We start from the raw sequence: 23,930 nt of genomic DNA on the forward strand, positions 1-23,930 counted from the left end.
AGAACTTTGTTGAGGTAATTTACATTTTAAATAGGTTTGCCATTTTCAAGTGCCTGCACAATAAAAAATTTTCCAATGAAAGTAAGTTCTTACGATGAAAGTAAAGAGTGAAGTTGAAACTTATTAAAGACTTAAATTATTATTTAAAAGTTTTTAAAACATATATTTGAAAAACTGTTTCAAATAATCTAGCTTTTGATATATCCTGATGCTCGTTAAATTCTGAAAAGCTAGGGCTTTATTGAAAACTAAAGTACTTCTAATTATGAGTTGCAGCTATTTCAATTAATATCTTGCAGACATCTCAATAAATTTATTTCCAAGTTTAGAAACAATTTCCGAGTTTCTATGGAATAGATTTTGCTTGATATAGTGACAAGTATGTTTTGAATCTTCTCCCATTTTCAATTAGCCTAATATTTTTTTAATTTTAGTTTCATCCAAGGATGAGCTGTTGACAGCAAAACATAAAGATCAAAGATTTATTGAAAAGGAGAATACTGCGACAAAAGATCTGATTAAGATTGTTGGGGACATGAAGGAAAATCCAAAATCTAAAAAAAAACGAAAAGAAATAAATTACAAGAAAATTGCAGAGAAAATGGTTGGTCAAGGTTACAACCTTGGAAATTCTCCAGCAGAGAACTGTAAGAATAAATGGAACAATTTAAAGAAACAAATAAAATTATACAACGATAATACCAGAAGGACTGGTGCTGCTCCCCTGGAAAAACCTGTATTTTAAGAGGAGATAATGGATGTTCTATCTGATGCTCCCTCAATAAGCTTAAAATCTTGTTGATACGTTAAGAAAAAATACTTTGAATGTTGTAGTTGATTTCGATCCAATGGAGGGTAGGAAAAGATTAAACGATGGGATAATAAATCTTTCGTTTTAAGTTTATATTTATTCTAGTTTTACTTAATCATTGAAAAAGATTAAATATGTAAAATAGTAAGTTTTAGAACTGAGCAAAATGGACAATATAGGAGGACCATCAAGGCCAACCCCTTAACACCAACCCATATTTCGGGTTCAGGAATCGCCTACTGGTGAATGGACTTTTTGCAGCCCAGATTTTTTTTTGCACCAAACCTAGCCAATGCTAGTATGGCGTGACCCCACAAAGGGATCCTATCAGTTTCAATTCACTGACTCCCCCCAATCAGTGACATATCAAACAATCACAAGCCCAGGTCAGAGTCGAGCCATAAAATACTATAATCTAACAGTTACAAGTCAATAGATAAACACAAACAAAGATAATAAGACAGTACAATTGAAAAATAAAAGAAAAACAATCAAAGAACATATCCAACTGTTAGTGCAAAACAGATTTGAAGCTTTAAGTGATTAAGCAAAAATGAGAGTGACAATGAAAGCTATATGGGTGAAGCAGTTCCCTGTAGACAGGCAGAAGGTAAGCCAAGCATTAGTAATGACATAAACAATGAAAGGGGAAGAGAAGAAAATGTTAGAATTTTGTCCCCAGCAGTGCCAAACACCCTTGAAATCCCTAAGAGACATGAAAAAGTTAGCCTAGAAAACAAACCAAATAACGAAAAACTTTTTCCAACCACTGCAGCTATTAATGCAAGCGTAGAATATCACTGCAGTGTAAATATAATCCCCACAGAACACAACAAGCAGTTCCCTGAAACACAGCAAAATCATCAAAAACTTGAAGAATATGCTAAAAGAAAACAAGCTTGAATATGACTTGGTAAAGAACAGTGAACTATTGATACTACATACTCAAAATGAAAACTCCAAAGAATTACTATTGAAGACTATAAAACTAGGAAGCTTAAGTGTAATGGTCGAAATAAGAAAAAAAGTCTGTGGTGTCATAAAAGGTGTGAATTTAAAAATGACAGAAGCTTACATAGAGGAATGCTTAGACACAGAATTGAAAATTCAACAGACAAAAAGACTAGAACTTTTTAACAAAGACACAAGTAAAACAGAAGACCAAGGTGACCAAGCACACAAGAGTGCATACTGGTGACAAACCATATAAATGCAATGTATGTCAGAAGGATTTTGCTATAAAGGAAAACTTGGATATCCATAAAAAAATACATACAGGAAAGAAACCATATAAATGTGATGCATGTCAGAAGGTTTTTCTACATCAAGCAGTATGGTTAGGCACCAAGGAGTGCAAACTGGTCACAAACGATATAAATGCAATGTATGCGAGAAGGATTTTGCTATAAAGCAAAACTTGAATAACCATCAAAAAATACATACAGGAGAGAAACCATATAAATGTAATACATGTCAGAAGTGTTTTTCTAAATCAAGCGATTTGATCAGGCATCAAAGAATACATACAGGAGAGAAACCATATAAATGTGATGCATGTCAGAAGTATTTTTCTAAATCAAGCGATTTGATCAGGCATCAAAGAATACATACAGGAGAGAAACCATATAAATGTGATGCATGTCAAAAGTGTTTTTCTAAATCAAGCGATTTGATCAGGCATCAAAGAATACATACAGGACAGAAACAATATAAATGTGATGCATGTCAGAAGCGTTTTTCTAGATCAAGCACTTTGATTAGGCACCAAAGAGTGCATTCGGGTTAGAAAACTATTTAAGTGTGGTATGTGTAAGAGAGTATTTCGATTCAAGACAAATTCGGGTTATCATCTCACAACCCATTCTTGAAAAAAGCTTACTAGTTTATAATTTACAATAAAAACTTCTTACAAAATAAACTCTTAAGAATCTTTGGTTTTTGATATTGCGAATCAAGCTGGATGCAGCTTTTACATGTCAGTGTTAAGAGAAATAAATCTTTAGAACCATGGTTTTAACTAAGATATCTACTCTGGAGGGTACTTGATAATTAGGAGATGTGCCATATCACAGAATCAGTCGTTTTCGGCCTATAAAAGTCCTTAAGCATAGGAAGAGTGCCTAAGTCTAGGAAATAGGTGCAAAATATTGATTTGCCTGTAAATCACATTTGATTAATGCCAAAAGCTCCATTTTAAAATAGCTCATAAACTACGTCTGTTGTTCCTTTGAACGAGCTGACAAGACCCCAGTGTCCAAGAAGACATGGAAAATATAGTGGTGTGCATGAAAACAGGCAAAAAAAACGGCTGGAACCTTCTTTGTATGGCTTTAATTTACACACACATGGTCTTGCCCACATCCACTACTTGCCCACAAAGAAGACAAAACAAGATTATCACAGAAACCCAAAATATAGGTGTAAAAAGAGTTGTCTCAGCATACAAATCTTACTTACAAGCTGCCAACAAACAACTTTCAAAAACCAGTCAACTTTATCTGAACAAAGAAGAGGTCCCTCCATTATCAAGAGACCAAGAATTGGAAGATCAAAGTGCTGTAAAAACGGTGGTGAAAAAGTTAATGCAAGAAATTGCCAAAAACCCAAGAATATTATACATAAGCTCAATTCCGGTTGAAGAAAAAGTCAATAGTTTATGCAAGGTTGTAGAACAAATCACAAATATTAAAATAAGCCCAAGAGAAATCAACGAACCAGAAATAGACAGAACATTCAAAGTTACAAATGAAAGCACACTTGACCAACTGATATGTTAGTTGTCCCAACTCTTAATCAGTAACAAGCACAAAAACAGAAATGTTAAAAAACTTTGCAGTTGATTATAAAGTAGACATAATATGCCTACAAGAAACATAGCTAGTCCCATGTAAAAGATTTAAACTCAAAGGGTTTAATATCATAAGACAGGATAGAATAGAAGGCAGTGGAGGTATATCTGAAAAATCGTCAAAAAATCAACGTAATCAATATTTACAACCCAAAAGAAGAAAATAAAAAAATTGGCAAGTTTATGTAGGAAATAGTGTAAACAATCATAACCAGTGAAAAATACGTAATGTTTGGAGTCCTAGATGCACACAATAATATTTCGTGTGCTTGTGGTACCTCAAATAGTGCGGGAAATTCAGCGGAAGTTTTTCTACAAGACAACTTAGATGCATGTCTAATCACACCAAAAAATCTGAAAACACGTCACTGCGAATGAACAAATACTTTATTGAGTGATCACCTACCAATAACGCATGAAATAAGAGATCAACCCACCAAAGTGTGAAAGTGAGAGCTGCAGAAAACAAATAAACATCAATCTAGTGAAGTGGGACAAATACGAAGAAATTTTAGAATTGCAAGATCTAGAAAATACCTTTGTAAGCTTAAACAATATTGAAGAAACAATTGAAGCATTCCAAAACAGCTTGATACAAGCAGCAGAGTCAACTATAACAAATAAAACAGAAACACACACAAAGCACAAACACACCCCATGGTGGAACAATATTTGCAAAGAGGTAAAGAAGAAAATGACAAAAGCCAAAAGACAATACGAAATAATGTTTACTTTTGAGAATTATCTACAATTACAGAAAACCACAGCCATATTAAAAAAACAGTAAAGGAAGAAAAATGTAAAAGCTGGAAGCAATACCTTGAAAAACTTAATTTTAGACATCCCTCGACAAAGATCTTCAAGTTTATTAAGAAAATTGATGGCTTTTAAAATGAACAACCCAAAGTAAACATGCCAATTCAATCAGATGGAAAATAAATTATATATAATCAGGAAACAACCAATGAAGGGGCAAGATATCTCAAATCAGTTATAGACAAAGAAGAAATAAACCAGTCAGCTGTAAGAAAAACCCTCTGGAAAATAAAAAGAGTTAGAGACACATCTACTGATGCACCCTATAATCAACCTTTTACTATAAATGAGTTAGAAACATCAAGTAAAAACCTACCACTAACAGCACCAGGCAATGACCAAATGTATCCTACTTATTTTAAAAAACTTCCTTCAAAATGGATAAAAATGCTATTTCAAACAACTAACAAGTGCTGGGAATCAGGAGAATTCCCAATAATACGGAACGAGGGAGTAGCAATCATGTTACCCAAGCCCAATAAAGATCCAACGAAACTAGAAAATCATAGATATATAACCTTAATACCTGTAATGTGGAAGCTTTATGAAAGATTAATAAAAAATAGAATAAACTGGATTGTGAAAACCAAAAAAATTCTACCTCCATTCCAATACGGTTTTAGCAAAGGTTTAAATACCCCTTACGATCTTGCATTGCTCCAACGAGATGCCCTATATTCTCTGCAGAACTACGAGATCATGATAACAGTCTTCGTGGACATTATGTCAGCATTTGATGTTGTATCCAATAGACAGATTTTGGAAGGACTGATTAGCCTTGGTATAAAGGGTCCCCTAATATCAGTCCGCCATGACTATCTAAGAGAAAAAACTGTCCAAGTTAAATCAGAAAATTGCCTTTCCCATATACATGTAAAAATAAAAAGAGGAGTACCATAGGGGTAAGGACTGGGACCAGATTTCTATAATATAAGTCAATACGACAGCCCATTGAATGATGATGAGATAAAGGCCTCGGTATTTGCTGACGATATTTACTTCTGGCTAACAAGGCATGAAGAAACAGAAATAATAATAAAACTATAGCAAATGATCAATCAATTGACATTTTGGGCTGAGGATCTAGACTTACAATTTTCAACCACAAAAAGACAAAAATGATGGTCTTTACAAACAGACATATAACTAATATCACAAATTTGATGTTAAAAAATCAAACAATAGAAAGAGTTTCTAAAAACTGTTATCTTGGATGTTTGATAGGTCAAAAGATGTCACTCCGACCAATGGCGGAACATATAAAACAGTCATGCATAAGACGACTCAAAATCATGAAAATGCTTTCCAAGAATGTTTGGGGAGCAAATACGGTATTTATACTAGAATCCTACTGCAATTACATTAGAGCAAAAATTGAATACGCCTCACTTTTCCACAATATTATATCAAAAAACACACTAAACAACCTGGAAGTCATCCAAAATAGGGCACTAAAAATGACCTTTGGGGCAAAAAGCACAACGCCTATCTCATTTTTATTAATGGAAAGTGGAATAGTTTACCTGCAAACCAGAAGAGAACAACAGATGCTGAAGTGCCTGAAAAAGGTATGACTAGCCCAATCATCCCACCCATGCAGGGCTCTAATTATTAAAAGAGGACTTGCCCACACATTTAAAAAAAAACGAAAGCAGAATAAAGAATGGATAATAGAAAAAGCAGAGTTTATTGAAAACAAAGGATATAATCTTCAATTTTAGTAGACCTGCAAGATCTACCACTAGTACCCCCATGGACAACTAGAGGCATACAATATCTAACAAACGAATTTTAAAAAGAAGATCCACTTAACTACATCAGATTCAACCAATTAATGGTGAGAGAGTATATAGAACACTTTAAGTTGTACACAGACGGGTCCAAAAATAATGAGGGTGTTGTAATGAGGTAATGAGGTAATGAGGGTACCAACATTGAAGACGACATATTTATTCAAGCTGGATCCCTCACAGTCCATATTTGAAGCTGAACTTGTTGCTATTAGGAAAGCAGGCAATTACTTAATGACAATTTTCTCATAAGATGCCAATATACTAATTTATTCAGACTCAAAAAGCGCAATAGAAGCATTACAATCACTGGAACAAACCTTAAGAGAAATAGTAAATAATCTGTTAGTGATGGATAAGCTGGCAACATTCACAAACACATCGGTAACCATTATGTGGGTACCTGGACACAAAAACATAAGAGGGAATGAAGAAGGTGACATTGATGCTAAAAAATCAATAGTGGCAGGGTTACCATTAACAGGAACAACACCAAAAATAATTAGTACAATCAAAAATATAATTCAACAAGAGCCAAGAGCTCATAATGCACTTGTGACGAAGTCGGAAGAGCCAAGAGCTCATATGGCACTTGTGACAAGGTCGGAACCTAAAATTAGACTCGGTACTAGAGTTATCGATTCTGCTGAACTTTGTTTATTGGCAATTATTATAAAGATAAACTTGAAAATACAATGTTCTGTAGTCTCTTCTTGTTCGGTATTCTACCTGTAAAGAAGATGGTTGCATTGGGCGTTTCTTTTCTTCTTCATGAATTCTATTGTATTCTTTTTTTTTGTTTCATTGTTGTATTCTTGTCGAATTTTTTCTTTTTGATGTTTTATCTTTTTTATCACATTTTGGAAAAGTGATGAAAATGGGATAATGGTCGCTGTAATATTGTTCTAGGACTCCGGAATGTTGTTGATCAGAGAGTATGTTTGTAAAAATCAGATCTATTGTTGAGCCGTGAATTGTAGTGGGCTCGTGTATGAGCTGTAGAAGTCGAAGGCATGTTGTAAAGTATTGTATTCAGTATTTGTTGTTTCTTTACTGTTTATATTGAAGTCACCTAACAAGATTGTATGACTGTTGTCAATAAATGGGGTTAGTAAGTCGCTTATGCAGTTAATGATTGTATTAATGCTCACGCGGTTTGGCTTGTAAATTGTGGTTCGACTTTATAGAGCTTTGAGTTCAGGGTTTCAGATATGTATACAGCAGAACCATACAGGTTGTTGTCTGGGTTATCGTTTCCAAATAGTTTGAAACCGGGTATTGTAAGCGTTTTGCTGTTTATTGAAGGCACAAGTCGTGTTTCCGACAAGAATAGTACGTCTGCTTCAACAAGTCTGGGGTGTACTTTTAAGTCTTTGATGTACCTTCGAAGCGATCGAACATTTTGATAAACGACTTTAAAGTTTCTATGGTCGAATTTGTGTTGGGTCAGTGAATGGTACCTGTCGTAGTCTTTTCATTTCTTCTTGTAAATCTGGAGATACTAATATCTTTTCTTTATTAAGTTGAACTATCTTCAAACCTTGGAGTGATTTAGCTCTGATTAAGGAGACATAATGAATGTGAGGAAATGCTCTGGAACCTGTTAGGTCTATCGCTACTTCTTCTAAGGTGTCTCCCTGCACTTTGTGCAAGGTTTTGGCAGAGGATAGTCGTAAAGGGAATTGGAATCTTTCTATTTCAGTTCCTTCTTTTTTCGTTATTCTGAACATCCTCACTGTGCGGAAGATTGGAGTCCAGTCTCTGAGTAATTCATTTGGAAATCTACTTTTGAAATTGTTTCTAGTAATTTTACCAGCATTTTTATCGTTAAACAGGATCCAGTTAATATTGTCGCTGAGAGCTTGTACAGTTCTTCCTGATCCATTGGCAAGATGATCAATAACTTCTATATTGACGGCCAATTCTACACGTTCCAAAACAGTGAGTCTTAGATCAAATGGTAAGCCTCGTGTTTCACTAATTGGTAGATGTTTGGCTTTTTCGAGAAGATATTGTTTAACGGATTGGACGACATCACCTTTTACGGAATCTTTTGCGGTATGTTTCTTCTCTGTTGTTAAGTTTTGATGCACTACTGCATTGAACTTGTCTACCAAAGTGTTGGACATGAAAAGATGTTGAATTGTCAATGGTGCTTTAGCGACCTGACTAGTTTGAAACCGCTGAATGTCTTTTTCAGTATGATCTCCAGTTCTTAAACGATTCAAAGCTTCGGCAAATTTTTTTGTCTTCTTTTTGTCTCATAATTTCGTCAAGTTTAAACATAATTACGTTATCTTGCCAGAAATTAGGGAGGAGAGCTTCGTATGGGCTAGTAGGAGGTTGGAATACATAAAGGTCTGCCACAGGTCACAACTGGTACAGGTCTCCAAAGAAAAGAATTCATGCTCCTCCAAAGTCTTGTTGACTTCCCATGATTTGTTTTAGTCTACGATTTATGATTTCGAACATGTTCGTTCCTACCATAGATACTTCGTCAATAATTAAAAGGTTCAGTTTCGTAAATTTTACTCTTAGCTGACTTAGCTTATCAGCAGTCAAATCTTTGATTTTTCATTTCTTGACTTACTGGTAAACTTAGTGCGTAGTGTAAAGCTGATCCTCCGATATTACATGCAGCTTTACCTGTTGGTGCGCACAATAGTATGGTATTCTTTTCAGGATCGTGTTCAATATCTTTCTTATGGATCATAAGTAGTTGCTGAACTATTGCTTTTAGTACTTGAGTCTTACCAGTCCCAGCGCCTCCGGTTATGAAAATGTAGCATGGCTTTTCTTCGTTTATTGACAAATTCGAAATTGCATCAAAGACGAATTTTTGTTTCAAATTTAGTTGGCGAACTAAAGTTAAGAATTCGGTATTGTTCGTTTGAGTGGTGCGTGATAGTTCTGCTTCTGAATTATTTATTGATTTGTTAAAGTTCATTCCGATGTCGCTTGTGAATCCAGGCATGTCTGGGTTATTTTGGGTAGCAGCATATGCATCTTCGTGTTGCACGGACGTGGCCACTTCCCCCACTCGATCATTTTCGTCTACGTCTTCCTCATCAATGTGAATAATTTCAAATTCAGTGGTAGCGTCGTTTTCGAAATAAGGTCTGATTTTGTCGATTGCTGCTGAATTTAGGTGGTATGCTAATTTATAAGATTTTCCATCAGACAATCTTCTTTTCTCCGATGCCTGTACAGTAGGAGTAATTCACGGTACTGATTTTCTTCGTCATTTTCTTTGCTAAATCTCACATATCTGATGAATTTTGATTTGTTTCTCAGCCTTAAACTTGTTTTACCAGATGTAATATTGCTAATATTACGCTTTCTTAGTTTCATAATGTTGGGTGGATCTATTGACTGTGTATAGTCTTCGCTATCGGATTGGTTAGAATCTTCGGACTCTGATTCGTGACATCCTTTGGGCAAATTCGTTTTGTTCACAATATCTATAAAACCTGCAAATTCAGCAAAAAAACGATTCTAGTCAGCAAAAAAACGATTCAGCAAAAAAACGTGAAAACGATTCTAGTATGGCTGGTCGTTTTCCATATTTGTCAAAAATACTGTTGAAGTATAGTTGATTTTAATCTTTGGGAAGCTTTTTTATGCTATCCATGTCTTTGAGTAGGAAACAACAGTCTTCTTTCTTTGCTGTGTTTAAAACTTATGAAGGATCGACTGGCTTTCCTCATAGGAAATCCAAGTAAGTACCATGTTGCTTCTTGGACACTCAGCTCTGAATGGTTTAGCAAGACGTTTCCTAGTTTTCGAATGGATTCTTTGATACCTACTTTACCTTTTCTAGCTTCTTTCTCTGCTTGAGACATAAGTATGTTTAAGCCCCTTTGGCTTTTTAGCATGTAGGCGGCGACGTATTCTGCGCAAGTATATGGATCGAGTACGAATTCAAGATCGTGATTTGATTTCACTGCTTTCAGCAATGTAGTATTGTAACTGTTTACTCTTATTTCTGCGGGAGATAGTTTTAAGAATATCTTCTCTGTTAGCTTAGATGTACGTTTCTTCGTCAGTGTTTAAAATAGCTAGTAAGACCTCAAAAGTTAGATCAGACCCAAGTTTCAAATTGTTTAGTAATTTTTCTATTTCTTTCCATAATTTCAGGTATTCTTGCTTCTGTTCGAAAGTTTCTTCGTCTTTTTCAAATGATTTTAATATCTGTATTCGATTCATAGGAGGTATAGGGAAGTGAAATCTACATTCACTCGTCACTACTTTTTTTAAACACGACTTAGTATGTTTGTGTATCTACAAATAGGTGAGATCATCTGGACTGTTGGAGCTGAAAATATCACAGGATGTGCATTGGTCTATGTAATTTGCTACCTCTTGTTGATTTTCACTACTTTGTTTCGGTGCATCTTTGACCCATATGAACATATGAACACAAATATGTGGAGATCCTGTTGAAATTCTACTCGAAAATAATAGTCTGTGCATCCTAGTATATCTTTGTTCTGTAAAAGATTTGAGACGTAAGCAATCACGATGTAGTGAAACTGTCTGGCACAGGTAACAGGGTTGCTGCATACTAATCTACACTTTTCTTTCCAAGTTAGAGCTTCAACGCCTTCGTCGGCATAAGTTTTTGCATCGACTGTTAGACCCAAAATTTCGAGTGGTAAATTCCACCTTTTTTCAGCGCAAGATATATTATGAAACCTAGTGGGGATGCCTAGCATTCGTATCATAGCAAGTAAATCTTTCTTTGCTGCTTACCAATAGGCGGGCATTTTTCGAAGTTTTTGAGGGTTTTGTAACCTTCGTCTAAATTCACAAGCTTCTGGACAAAGGTGTCATTGTGAAAATCTTCAGCCTTTAAATGTTTGTTCCCAATGTATTTGCGAAGCACAATCTGGCTCTTTTGTTGAATTTCTCTTATCATTTTTTTTTGGCTTGTACGAATAAATATTCTGTGTGTTGTCTAATGCGAGAATCTATGTTGAATATCTCCCATTTTACGAAATCCGCTTTGGTTACTCGTATTTTGGATGGTCTACATTTTGGTTGTCCACCATATAAGGTAGTGAAAAAGCTTATCTCACAGTCTTTGTCATAAAAAAGACCTTGAGCTCTACTTTGTGATCCTGACGCTACGCATATTTTATCGATGGGATCTCTGGCGTCAGGGATTAAGAATGTATAAAAAATTCCCAACATGTCTGGAGAGTCTTCGACTTTTTCCCACGAAGAAGCATTCGAGTTGTACGCAACTTCTTCGGTATTTTGGGGGTAATTTAAAGTTTGTGGTGTTTGAGATCTTTCGTTTGTGTTCTCTATTGTTTGGTGAACCGGTAAACGTAGAGATTCGTTCGGTGATGTTTACCTTGAAGAGCTTAAACAAGTCTCTTCCTGTGATATCTTTAGATCATCAGATAGAACAGATTCGAACTCGTTTACTAACTGATATATTTCGTTCTTTGTAGAGATCACTTGTTAAGCACAGATGATTTAATGCCTGTAAAAGCTTTTGTGGTCTGAAATTTCCGTTTCGATAGTCGTAATCATATGCTAAATTTCGTATTAGTGAATCGAATATTGTTTGACAATTAGCAGTTGTCCTCGGAAGAGCTGAGGTGGTGCCTGTGATGTTTGCAAGAACATTTACAATATTTCCTCTCAATCCCCGTTGTCTCCCACGGGGGAGGGATCTAATTTTCATAAATGGGATATTTAAGGCAATTAATCTTTCTTCTATTGAATTAAGAATTGATATAACAGGATCGATAGTAGGAATGGCCATTTCATTTAGAATTGATAATGGGGGAATCTTGTTTCTTTTTATGTACTTTGAACAGGTGAGGCACACCCACGTATCCTCGTTTATTTCTCCCAATGCCATTACGTCTAGAGAACTTTCCTCTTAAGAATATGATATTTTTGAAGAATAGGTAATAGCTTCGTTGTGTTGACACGATAGCAGAGTTTCGTACAAGACTTGCAGACAAAAGTTAGGCCAGACTCTTGGACTATGAGGAATTTTTTAATTTGTTTGTCCCTTTGCAAAGTTTTGTTTGCTCGCTTTTATAGTTTATCAATAATCTTTTCAGATCGGCGGAAGTTCTCGTTACTACGCATAGCTGCCATCCGATTTGTATGTGCTTGTCTATTCTTTTGTCTGAATTCCGTTTCTTGATGTTTTCGTTCCTTTTCTATCCTATCTTTTTCTTTTTGACAAAATTCTACATCTTGAAGTTTTCGTTCCTTTTCTATCCTGTCTGTTTCTTTTTGACAAAATTCCATATCTTGGTGTTTTTCCTTTTTTTTCAGCTTTATCTGCTCGTCCTTTCTTTTGCCTGATTTCTGTTTCTTGATGTTTTCGATCTTTTTTTATCCTGTCTGTTTCGTTTTCTTTTTGACAAAATTCTACATCTTGGCGTTTTTTCTCTTTTTCAGCTCTATCTGCTCGTCTTTTCTTTTGTCTGATTTCCGTTTCTTGACTTTTTAGTTCCTTTTCTATCCAGTCTATTTTTTTTACAAAATTCTACATCTTGGCGTTTTGTCTCCTCTGACCGTCTTTCCTTTCCTCTGACCGTCTCAATTAGTCTATTTAGTTGTTTTCGAAAGTTTTCGGAATTGATGTGAGTCGTTGATGATTTTTTCTTCAGAAATAGGAGATAAGCGTTTTTGGGATCAATAGTAATTGGTTTTGGCATCTGATTGTCATAAAGAATCCATTTGTGCATAGTGCATCGTCTAATGTAGACATAATGGCCCGATTTAGCTGAAGCACCGATGTGAGAAACAAATCCTACTACCATGTAAGAAGTGTCACCGATTTCGACTGAGCGTTCATTAATCTGTAAAGACGAGTATAATTTTTTACTATAGAATTACTTTGTCTGTCGAAAGAGTAACGATTTAGGGATAAAATTAGTTAATCATTATTGTTTTCAATTACTTCTGTTTTTTTGAAGCGATCCTTGTTAAAGATTCTCTTGCTAAAAATGTTCTTGTGATACATTCATTTAAGCTAGTTGTTCGCTTTTGAGGAATATTAATAAAAAAAACTCCAGAATGAGTCTTCTTATCAGATTTCAACAAGTTGCATGTTACGCAGCTTATCTTGGTTTCGACGTTGAAGTCGAATAAACTTCTCATATTAGATGTTTCGGGTAGAACATTGACCAAACAAAGCAGAAATTCACTTGCATCTTACTGTCGTTGTTTTTCAAACATTGTTCTTTGAACATTTTCGTCAACCTGGTGTCGCAAGTGCTTAGAAGTAACGCTGGTATCAGAGTCTTTGTTGCAATTCGAATATGCGTAACACATTTTTTGTAGCTCAAGTTCCAGGGAATTTGAGAAGCTCCCAGCCATTAAACTGTTCCAAAAGATGTCTGAAGTGATTAAAAGGTTATAAATCGAATTTGCAGAGCAGGAAACAGAAACAGCATTTTCCAAATTTCTTAAAGGCAATACGAAGCCCAAGGTATTTAGTATTATCTTCAACACTACTTGACTTCCGTACATTTTCCCCGGACATACTTCAATCAGGTGTTGTGTCGAAGCTTATATTAACGAATTTGGTCAGTTTTATCGCTTTTTAGTTCTAACTAAATCACTCTTTTGAATCTCTCTTTTTATCACTCTTTTGAATCTAATTTTGTTGGTAGACGATTTTGTGAATTTACTGTTTCTTGCTTTATTCTATGCTTGCTTTTCGCTTAATTTCATTCAGTACTTATAATTTGTTAATTTTTTTGAGTTCGTAATAAGAGTTAGTATTCGGGTTAGTATTCGATTTCCAATCCGTTTTCAAATTCGTATTCGTTTTCGATATCATATTCGAGTTCGTATTTGTTTTCGAGTTCGTATTCTTCAATGTTGTAGATCAGATCGAGGTGAGCCTCCTGTTGCACCAGTGCCGAGTAGAAGTGGCTGCACCAGTGCCAAGTAGAAACCAGCTTTACCAGTATCAAGCAGAAGCGACTGCACTGGAGGATGGCGCAAGCTTTGTTTTGCTAAGTAAAGGGAATTGGTCCTGCAAGAGAACAATTGAAAATTAGATTTCTTTGATTTGAAATAAACTATATACAGGATGGGCCGAAAGTCCCAGACCCATTTCAATTTTAAATACCTTTTTTTATTTTAACAGTTATATGCATGAAATTTTAGTATCATAAAGTCAATGCGATGTAAATTGATTTTCTGTCAGGTACGTATACCGTACGTTGTATGTATACCGTATCACGTTAAATACCGTACGTTGTAATGTATTGAATTTCTCCATAATTAATTTCCAGGATATAATAAAAAAAATAAAGAAAATAAAAAATATTGAGAAATAAAAAAGATGTTGAAAAATAAAAAAGGTCGGTGACGTTTGGCAAACCCTATACAATTCGTCTAGGCAAAATGGAGTGGCTGAATACTCTTTGTTCAGTCTGGAGGACTAGAGTATTGAGATAGCTTTAGTATTTGTAATATTAACAATTTATTCCTCCAAGAATAATTCGAGAAAACAGAGGCAAAAATTCGTAATCTAATAATGATGGGCTGCTTTTCCGATCCAAAAGAAAGGAATGCTGTTACCAAACAGTTTGTAGTAACGAACTGTACTAAGGAGCGACCCGACTCAATAGTAAATGGAAGCCTAAAAAACGAAATTTTGATACTAACAGATACATCAAAAGAATTGAATTTTTATGTTGATTTGAAATATATAAGTGTCATCAAATTTAGTCTAACCCATCAAAAGATACGAGCCTGAGAAAATTTACCATATTTTGAAGAATATGGTGAAACACCCCCTAAAAGCCCTAAAATCTGAACGAAAATCGCATTTAGCGTATCAGTGAAACGCAATGTAGAAGTTTCAAGCTCCTATCTACAAAATTGTGGAACTTGGTATTTTTTGCCAGAAGAACGATCATGGGTGCGTGCTTTTTTTTTCCAAGGGATGTTCATATCGACGGGGTGGTCCCAGAATGTCGCAAGAGGGCTAATTTTAACGGAAATTAAAAGTTCTAGTGCCCTTTTAAAGTGACCCAAAAAATCGGAGGGCACCTAGGCCCCCTACCATGCTCATTTTCCCCCAAAGTCAATGGATAAAAATTTTTAGATAGCCATTTTGTTCAACATAGTCGAAAGACATAATAACTATGTCTTTGGGAACGAGTCTCCGGGGGAGGGGCTGCAAGTTACAAACTTTGACCATTGTTTACATGTAGTACTGGTTGTTGGGAGGTGTACAGGCATTTTCAGGGGGACTTTTTCATATGTATTTTTCATGTTCGAGGGGGGGGGGGGTTACGCAGAAGGATCTTTCCATGGAGGAATTTATCATGAGGGAAGAGAATTTCCAGGAAGGGGGCAAAGGATTTTCTATTGTTATTTAAAAACAATGAGAAAACAAGTTAAATAAAAGGTTTTTTTCAACTGGAAGTAAGGAGCAGCATTAAACTTAAAACGAACAGATACTATTACGTATAAATGAAAGCGACAAGCACTATTGCTTATCGTTTGATGTATTCATAAATAAATAAATAAAAGGGGGGTTCGTCCCCCCTCAATACCTCGCTCTTTACGCTAAAGTACTTTTAGTAATTTCAACTATTTATTCTATAGTCTTTGTGATTCAAGTGTCATTCTTAAAGAATTCGGACAAAATTCAAGCTTTAGTGTAAAGAGTGAGGTATTGACGAGGGGGCGAACCTCCTCATATACGTAATAAAAACATACAAATATAGAAGTTTTTACGTAAGTTACGTATATTTATTACTAATAAAAAAGTTCTAGTTGTCTTTTTATGTAACCCAAACTTGCAGCGCAACTAGGCCTCTTAAGCCTCCTTCCCCTACCCTTTTTTTCATCAAAATCGTCCAATCTAAACTATGAGAAAGCCATTTAGCCAAAAACTAAATATGCAAATTTCGTTTTAATTATTGATGTGCGTTGAGCCAAAATCAAAACATGCATTAATTCAAAAACTGTAGAAATTAAATAAAAAAGGAGCGACATTAAAACTCAAAACGAACACAAATTATTCCGTATATAAAAAAGGTTGTCCCCTCCTCAGCACCCCACTCTTTACGCCAAAGTTTTTTATTATTTTAAAAAGTATAGTTGTGAGTAAGAGTCAAACTTTAGCGTAGAGCAGGGCGTTCAGGAGGGGACAACCCCTTTATATACGGAATAATTTCTGTTCGTTTTAAGTTTTAATTTCGCTCCTTGCTTTCAGTAAAAGAAAAAACTTGTTTTTATTTAATCTTGAGGTTGATAACTACTTGTGGAATATAGGAAGATATCACCTCCCTCGAGACTTTAAGTTCGCCGTACTTCAAACGGTTTATAATTAAATCCAAATGACCTACTACCGCTACGACAGACAATATTTTTCTCCGAATTTCTTGGACAACAGGGTCTTTCGAGCGTTGAGGGAGGATATAAGGGATTCATTACATGTTATCTCATCATTCAGTTACGAATACCATTTCAATCAGTGTTGCAGGTTGAGTGGGCCCCTGTTATAATTCTTTTTTAAGCATCTTTCGAGCATTTTTCGGTAAAATACTAGTTTAGTGACTTCTTGCTATCTCGGAAAGGGATTAGGTTAGGAAAATGAAACTTTCGGGGGCGGGTCTACATGGTAAAGTATATCCCGGGAAGGTATTTTAAAGTACCCACCACCACTGCTTTTGAAATTTTGACAAACCAACATTTTACCTCAATGTTCAGTTACCAGTTGCTTTTTCTCTGCTTTTAGTTCTGAAAATACAACTCCTGTTATTTGAATAGAATTCTGAGCCATATCAATGTTCTTTTGTTGTTTTTTTTTAATTTAGGAAATGTATTTGCGTATCTTTAAAACCTTATAAATTAGGATTGAGCAAAGTTGTGAAGCTGAAAACAATTTTGTTGTACTTCATTCAAGCAGAAAATCTATTTTGTAAGGTTTCACTTTTATAACACACATATTTTTAAAGGTCATCAAAGGTCAAGACCCTCTAGAGGGAGAGGGAAGTACTTCAAAATACCTTGCCGAGACATACTTTAGCCTGTAGACCCATCCCTGAAACTTTCATTTTCCTAACCTAACGAGATAGCGAGAAGTCACTAAACTAGAGTTTGAAGAAAATATCTCTACTCCTTCGAGGTTATCGTTCTGAGAGACGGACAACTTTTGTGACGTCATAGGTATTTAGGTATGTGTTACGTTTTGAACTTCTAAAAACTGGGCAGCAAAACGGAAAACCAGGCGAAAAAGTTAGTCAACAAAAAACTGGTCCTTCAGTGGGCAGTGTGAATAGCAAACTGGGCAGTGGAACCTTAGCTTAAGCCGAGTTAAAAGCTGTATTCAAACTCTTCCGGTCCCAGTTAGCTACGCTCTAATATATGTAGTTTCGATTCTCTCGTAATTGGATGTTTTTTTTTACTAAATTTCGATTAGCAGGCACCGGGCTCTATCGCTGTGATTCAGACCTCACTTCCCCTGAGAGTTTAACCTAGCGGTACTTCAAACGTATGATAATTAAATGCAAAGAAACAAAGTTAATTAAATTTGTTTAAAAGTATAATTAAATACAAAAAAACAAAGTTAATTTAATTTGTTTAAAAGTATAATCAAATGCAAACTACCAGAAAGACCCTTTTAATTCTTGTTATTTTTTTTTCTTTTACAATGGCTTGAATAAAAGTGAGAAGGGCAGAAAAAACATGACTTTTAACTTGCAATTAATTGATTATAAACGCATGAAAAAGAAACCTTAAAGTACTTACGAATTCTTGTGCTATCCAGATCTACAGTAAGAAAAGTGTGTTAGTCCGTATTCTGTTCAGAGAAAGTTAAAAATTTCTCTTATTGTTGTAATTTTTCCATACTGAATATACAATCCGGGTACGGTGCTCTCAAGCTGGAAATCCTGCCTGGATTTTTTGTGATTTGCCCGTTTTAATCTGTTCCCCATGAATTAATTATTCCACAAAAAATTTGAAGTGATGGAGACACCTGATCATTGTAATAAATCGCTTCACTAATACGTTTTATTTCTCCTGTATTTAGTTTTTTTCCAGGTCCCGGACAAACAAATTTGAAAACTGAAAGAGGAAGGTCTGAGCTGGATTCACAATTCCTTGTTCTCCCTAAACTGACCTTTCCTATACTGTGACTCAGACATTTCTTTGTAGTTCAACTTAAATATACATCCCCCACCTCTATATTTGTTTTTACATTTTCAAATGGAACCAAAGCAGCTTGGCATTAAGCCTTTGATTTCCCTTTTAAATCAATCTATTGATTCTCAGAAATTTAGATATAAAATGCTGCAAACCAAGATAAAAGGACCGATTTAAAGAGTTTCATAGAAATAGTGAAATTTTAGACGACTATAAAGATCTTGTTTTCATTACAGATGACCACTCCCTTAAAACGTAAGGTCGAAGAGATCAGGCTGTCAACAGCAAAAAGGCCGGTGAAGTCTGTGGCAGCGGACAAAATACCAGACAAATTCTATGATGTTGAGGCAATCATGTTTGAAAAAGGAGGAAGTCATGGAAGCAAAGTCTATCTATTGTATTTAGACCAAACTGGCGGGCTGCTCTTCGTTGTATTTCCTAAGACATTTGATTTCGGCATCCTACGCCTAGAACAAAGGCAAAAGATAAAAATCAGGAACGCAACTTTTCCACCCGGGATGACGATGAGTGGGAGCCCGGAATTCGTCATAACGAGAAAATCAATGGTGGAGTGGTGGAGGCCGGAAATGAAGGTAAATGTACATAACAAATATCCATACATTGGCTTTAAGTGCAAATTAAATATAAAAAAAAAACTTTTCCATTTTGAATTAAAATGGAATACTTGTGGGCATCAAGTCATGGCTAATTGTAGAAAAAGCCCAGACAGATAGTCCAATTGAGTTAATTTTTTTCAAATGCAAGTAAGGATCAACACTAAAACTTAAAACGAATAGAAATTATTCCGTATATGAAAGGGGTTGTCCCCTCCACGACGCCTGACTCTTTACGCTAAAGTTTGACTCTTTCTCACAACTCTTTTTTTTAAAACAATAAAAAACTAGACGTAATTTTGAGTAAGAAACCCTTAAGTTCAACCTTCTCATCTGTGTTTAGTTGAAGCGACGAAGAAAACTGATAACTTTATCTTTGACCGAGTTGCCGCCTCAGAAAAAGAGTTGACTAGGGAGTAAACTGCTTAGACTTCAGCTAGGCCTTAACGTTATCTTTTTCCATTTTGGACGATACTATTGATTATCTGGTACAGCTTCTGTTTTCGATGTCTTTAGTTTTGATTGATTTTCCTACTTGCTTAAATTTTACATTGAACGACACTGTTTAGTCTTGTGAATATCTGGAACCGTTAATGCCGCAATGTGACAAAAATATTATAGTTCTGATTTTAACAAATTAATACGAAAATGATCTTGTAAACGTTGCAAATTCCAGAAATCTATAGTTCCATCTAAATAACAGTAATGTAATTTTGCTTAGTAATTATCGCGGCACGATTATGATTTCCCCCTCCCCTCTTAGCCCCAACCAATGCCAAAAGTCCCTAGGTATCAACGTTGTCTAGCCAACCCTCCTCCGCCCTAAACAGTATATTTTAAGCTTTTATTAAGATTCCTAAAATTGGTTTACATCTGCATTTGAACATTTTAATGGTGCCGCTACTTTGGGCTTTCAATCAGGAGCTTTTGGTGGGCGACAAGGGGTGTATGATCTCAGTTTATCGGTCAGGGGGGGGGGTTCAAGTATATCTGCAATTATCGTATTTGAAACTTTTTATTTTCCCAGTTGCAGAAAGTCTGCCAGTATTGCAACTTCCAAATCTGCACGATCTAGAATACGCATCCAACGCCGAAAATGCCAACAAACTTATTAGTTTCGTTGGTTTGCTATTGAAGATCGAAAGGTTACAACCAACAGCCAGCAACCGGCCGACAACTAAACTAACTTTAGCCAGTGACGATCTGGCAACAGTGGCTCAAATGGTGAATTGGGAAAAACCAGACAAAAAATATGACGTTTCAATCCTTCAGAGATACGCAATCGTCATCGCCAATATTAATATCTTCAGGAATAGTAGAAATCTGGTTCCATCACTTATCGTTCCGACGAGACTAATCAGCCTGGGACGCCACCACACCCTGCATCAGCATTAAGTTATAAGGCTTCCGAACCCATCCATAGTCCGAGATGAAGAAGGAGTCTTCATCAATGGACAAATAATATCAATAAATCCCAATGTAAGTATTTAAGTTATTCTTATAAACAAAATATTCGAAATCGAGTACTTTCTAATACCTTTGAAACCACCTATACTGAGACTAAATTTAGCGCCATCAATTAATCTTACCATCTTAGCAACCATCAAGTTAATTTGAGCATTTTTTGCGATCCTAGGTTACAAATTATTCTCTTTAGTTATCTGACCATTGTCGTAAACAGTTCCCCCGGAGCTTGAACAGAAAAAAAAATAGTTTCTTTTATAAGTCAGTTAGACAATTTTTATTGGTAAATATTGGATTTTCACAAGTTTCCTTCATCCAACTTCAGTGGCTTTGAGCCTGAAGAAGGCCCTTGTCAAAAAGGGCCGAAATATTGGTTTAAAAAAATTCATCTGACATAACCGTTTTACACTGTCGAATTCGGTAAATATTCCTTCCGCCCAAGCGGATTAAGAATCCTATTGGAAAGTGCAAAGCGGATACCTCAGCTAAAATATGCCTCTATAACCGAATTCAGCTGTATCCGTTTTGCACTGTCAAACAATTGTTAATGACATAAAATCAAAACAATTCTTGGTAACCAACTGTAGTAAGGAGCGATCCGGCTCAATAGTGACCGAAACTCTAAAAAATGGAATTTTTATACCAATAGTTACAGCAAAAGGCTCGCATTTCTATGCTGGTTTTAAATATATAAGTTTCATCAAGTTCAGTCTTAACTATCAAAAGTTACCAGTCTGAGAAAATTTACTTTATTTTAGAAAATAGGGTGAAACACCTAAAAGTCATAGAATCTTAAAAAAAATCACATTATCGGATTCAGCATTTCAGAGAACTCTACTCTAGAAGTTTCAATCTCCTATCTACCAAAATGGGGAATTTTGTGTTTTTGCCAGAAGACAGTTCACGGATGCGTTTTTTTTTTCCAGGGGTGATCGTATCAACCCAGTGGTCCTAGAATGTCGCGGGAGGTCTTATTCTAACGGAAATTCAAATTTCTATTGCCGTTTTTAAGTGACTAAAAAAATTGGAGGGCACCTAGGCCACCTCTCATGCTTATTTTTCCCAAAGTCACCGGATCAAAATTTGAGATTGCCATTTTGTTCAACTTAGTCGAAAAACTTTGTAGTTATGTCTTTCTGGACGACATAATTCCCCACAGTTCCCGAGGGAGGGGCTGCAAGTAACAAACTTTGACCATTGTTTACATAAAGTAATGGTTATTGGAAAGTGCACAGACGTTTTCGGGGGTGCTTTTTCACGTTGAGGGGGTGGAGTGTTACTTGGGAAGATCAATCCATGGAGGAGTTTATCATGAGGGAAGAGAATTTGCATAAAGGAAGCGCAAAATTTTCTAGCATTATTTAATAAAGAAACAATGAAAAAAAAGTTCAGTTGGAAATAAGGAGCAGCATTAAAACCTAAAACGAACAGAAATTGTTACTTATATCAGGGGGTTTGTCTACTCTACAATACCTCACTCTTTACACTAAACTATTTTTAGTAATTTCAATTGTTTATTTGACGGCCTTTGTAATTCAGGGGTCTTTCTTAAAAAATCGGGACAAAATTCATGTTTTGGTGTAAAGAGCGAGGTATTGATGAGGGGGCAAACCCCCTCATATACGTACTAAAAAATACAAATATAGAAGTTCGTTACGTGAGTTAATTTGTAAGTTACGTATATTTATTACTAATAAAAACGTTCGTAAAAAAATCAAGTTCTACATGTCTTTTTAAGTAGCCGAAAATTGGAGGGCAACTAGGCCTCCTCCCTAACCCCTTTTTATCAAAACCATCCGATCAGAACTATGAGAAAGCCATTTAACCAAAAAAAAATGCAAATATCGTTTTGATTATTCATGTGCGGTGAGCCAAAATAAAAACGTGCATTAATTCAAAAACGTTCAAAAATTAAATACAAAAAAGCTTTTAACTGTAAGTAAGGAGCGACATTAAAACAAAACGAACAGAAATTATTCCGTATTGAAAGAGGTTGTCCCCTACTCAATGCATCACTCTTTACACTAGCTTTTAATTGTTTTAAAAAGTAGAGTTGTGAGAAAGAGTCAAACTGTAGCGTAAAGAGCTATGCATCGAGGAGGGGACAGCACCTTTCATATACGAAATAACTTCTGTTCGTTTTAAGTTTTAATGTTGCTCCTTACTTGCAGTTAAAAAAAACTTGTTTTTTATTTAATAACATGATGAAATTGTACCTGAACTTTAAAGCACCCCTCCTACTTAGTTTAGTTTTTATAATATATTGTTTTGTTTAGCGCCTACGTATTCTTAGCGCTTTTTCAGCTGTGCCGAGTTTTGCTTGTCAAACAAGGAAACGTTTTCCGGAATCTTTAATGTCGGCTGTCAGCTCTTTCACATATAAGGATATGTAATAATCTTCTGTTTTTACTTCTTTATCTGCTTAGTTATTCAACTTTTTAACAACGGCCCGTTAAAAATACTTTCAAAATACGTTTTTCAGAACCATTCCGTATGGAAATACCATTCCTAGTAAGAATTGTGCTTTTGTTTTGCTGTAGTTCACAAGGAAATCGTCCAATAAATGTTCATCTTTGTGATCTAATAGAAAAGTCGACCCAATAGCAACTCCTTCACGAGAGAAAACACACACAAAAAAGATTTTTTTTTTTCAGTTTGATGACATCCAATTACTGGCCGAAGAGGAACTGGCCATACTCGAAGAAGCCTCATACACAGCAGTCATCAGTCGACTGGTCATTCACGGGATTAACGTAGACACCATTTTGGAATATCTAGAAGCACCACTCCTAAGCGACGAAGACGTGGAATCAGACACTTAGATCAAGATTAAATGAACCACTGTATGTTAATCACAAAAAATGAAATCATACATGTTTTAAAATTTTAACTGGAATAAAAAACTGATCTTTTTATTATTTGAATAAATTGGATTTTTTTTTTTTATGTAATTCCTCGTTTGATGTTTTTTTTAACACTTTGTTGAATAAATGTAGAATACAGACTTCACCCCGCTGCCCGCGGGGCTCATGGACTAATATGCTTCGCTCTATAGATAATGTTACCTGTAAGCAAGCCCACTTTACGCATTTTTAGTTTCGTTGAAGGGGAATTTTAGAAAACTAAAATATAGATTCGCTTCTCTAATAATAACAGAGAAACAATATGCGATCATCAGAATCTTACTATATGTAGTAATATGCACTTTAGACAAGTTGTGACGAAACTAAACATTTACCTTAAGCTGAAATAAACTAACGACAGAGGGGGGGGGGGGGAGGGCAGTGTCAGATAAACCACCCTGATGTTTGGAAAGACCATAAAATAATTTGTTACTTAGGCCTATGTAACATACCAAACAGTCGAGATGTTGGCTGAATGTAAGATCTGACTAAACTGGTTTCATAGCCACATGGACAAATGACGGGGGACAGAAT

At 35.5% G+C, this 23,930-nt stretch overlaps 1 protein-coding gene and 1 long non-coding RNA gene across 2 annotated transcripts; both read left to right on the forward strand.

Annotated features, from left to right (window-relative positions):
* Positions 1-2,114: 2,114 nt before the first annotated feature.
* On the forward strand, positions 2,115-2,597 carry LOC136036778 (zinc finger protein 271-like). The gene has a single exon (XM_065719104.1). The coding sequence runs from the start codon at positions 2,115-2,117 to the stop codon at positions 2,595-2,597; it is 483 nt and encodes a 160-aa protein (XP_065575176.1).
* A 14,664-nt stretch (positions 2,598-17,261) lies between these two features.
* LOC136037170 (uncharacterized) lies at positions 17,262-23,399 on the forward strand. Its single transcript, XR_010619877.1, has 3 exons — positions 17,262-19,008; positions 20,057-20,508; positions 23,148-23,399. It is a non-coding gene; the product is annotated as an uncharacterized LOC136037170 (long non-coding RNA).
* Positions 23,400-23,930: the final 531 nt, after the last annotated feature.

Source organism: Artemia franciscana, chromosome 16 (assembly GCF_032884065.1).
Source record: "Artemia franciscana chromosome 16, ASM3288406v1, whole genome shotgun sequence".
NCBI lineage: Eukaryota > Metazoa > Arthropoda > Branchiopoda > Anostraca > Artemiidae > Artemia > Artemia franciscana.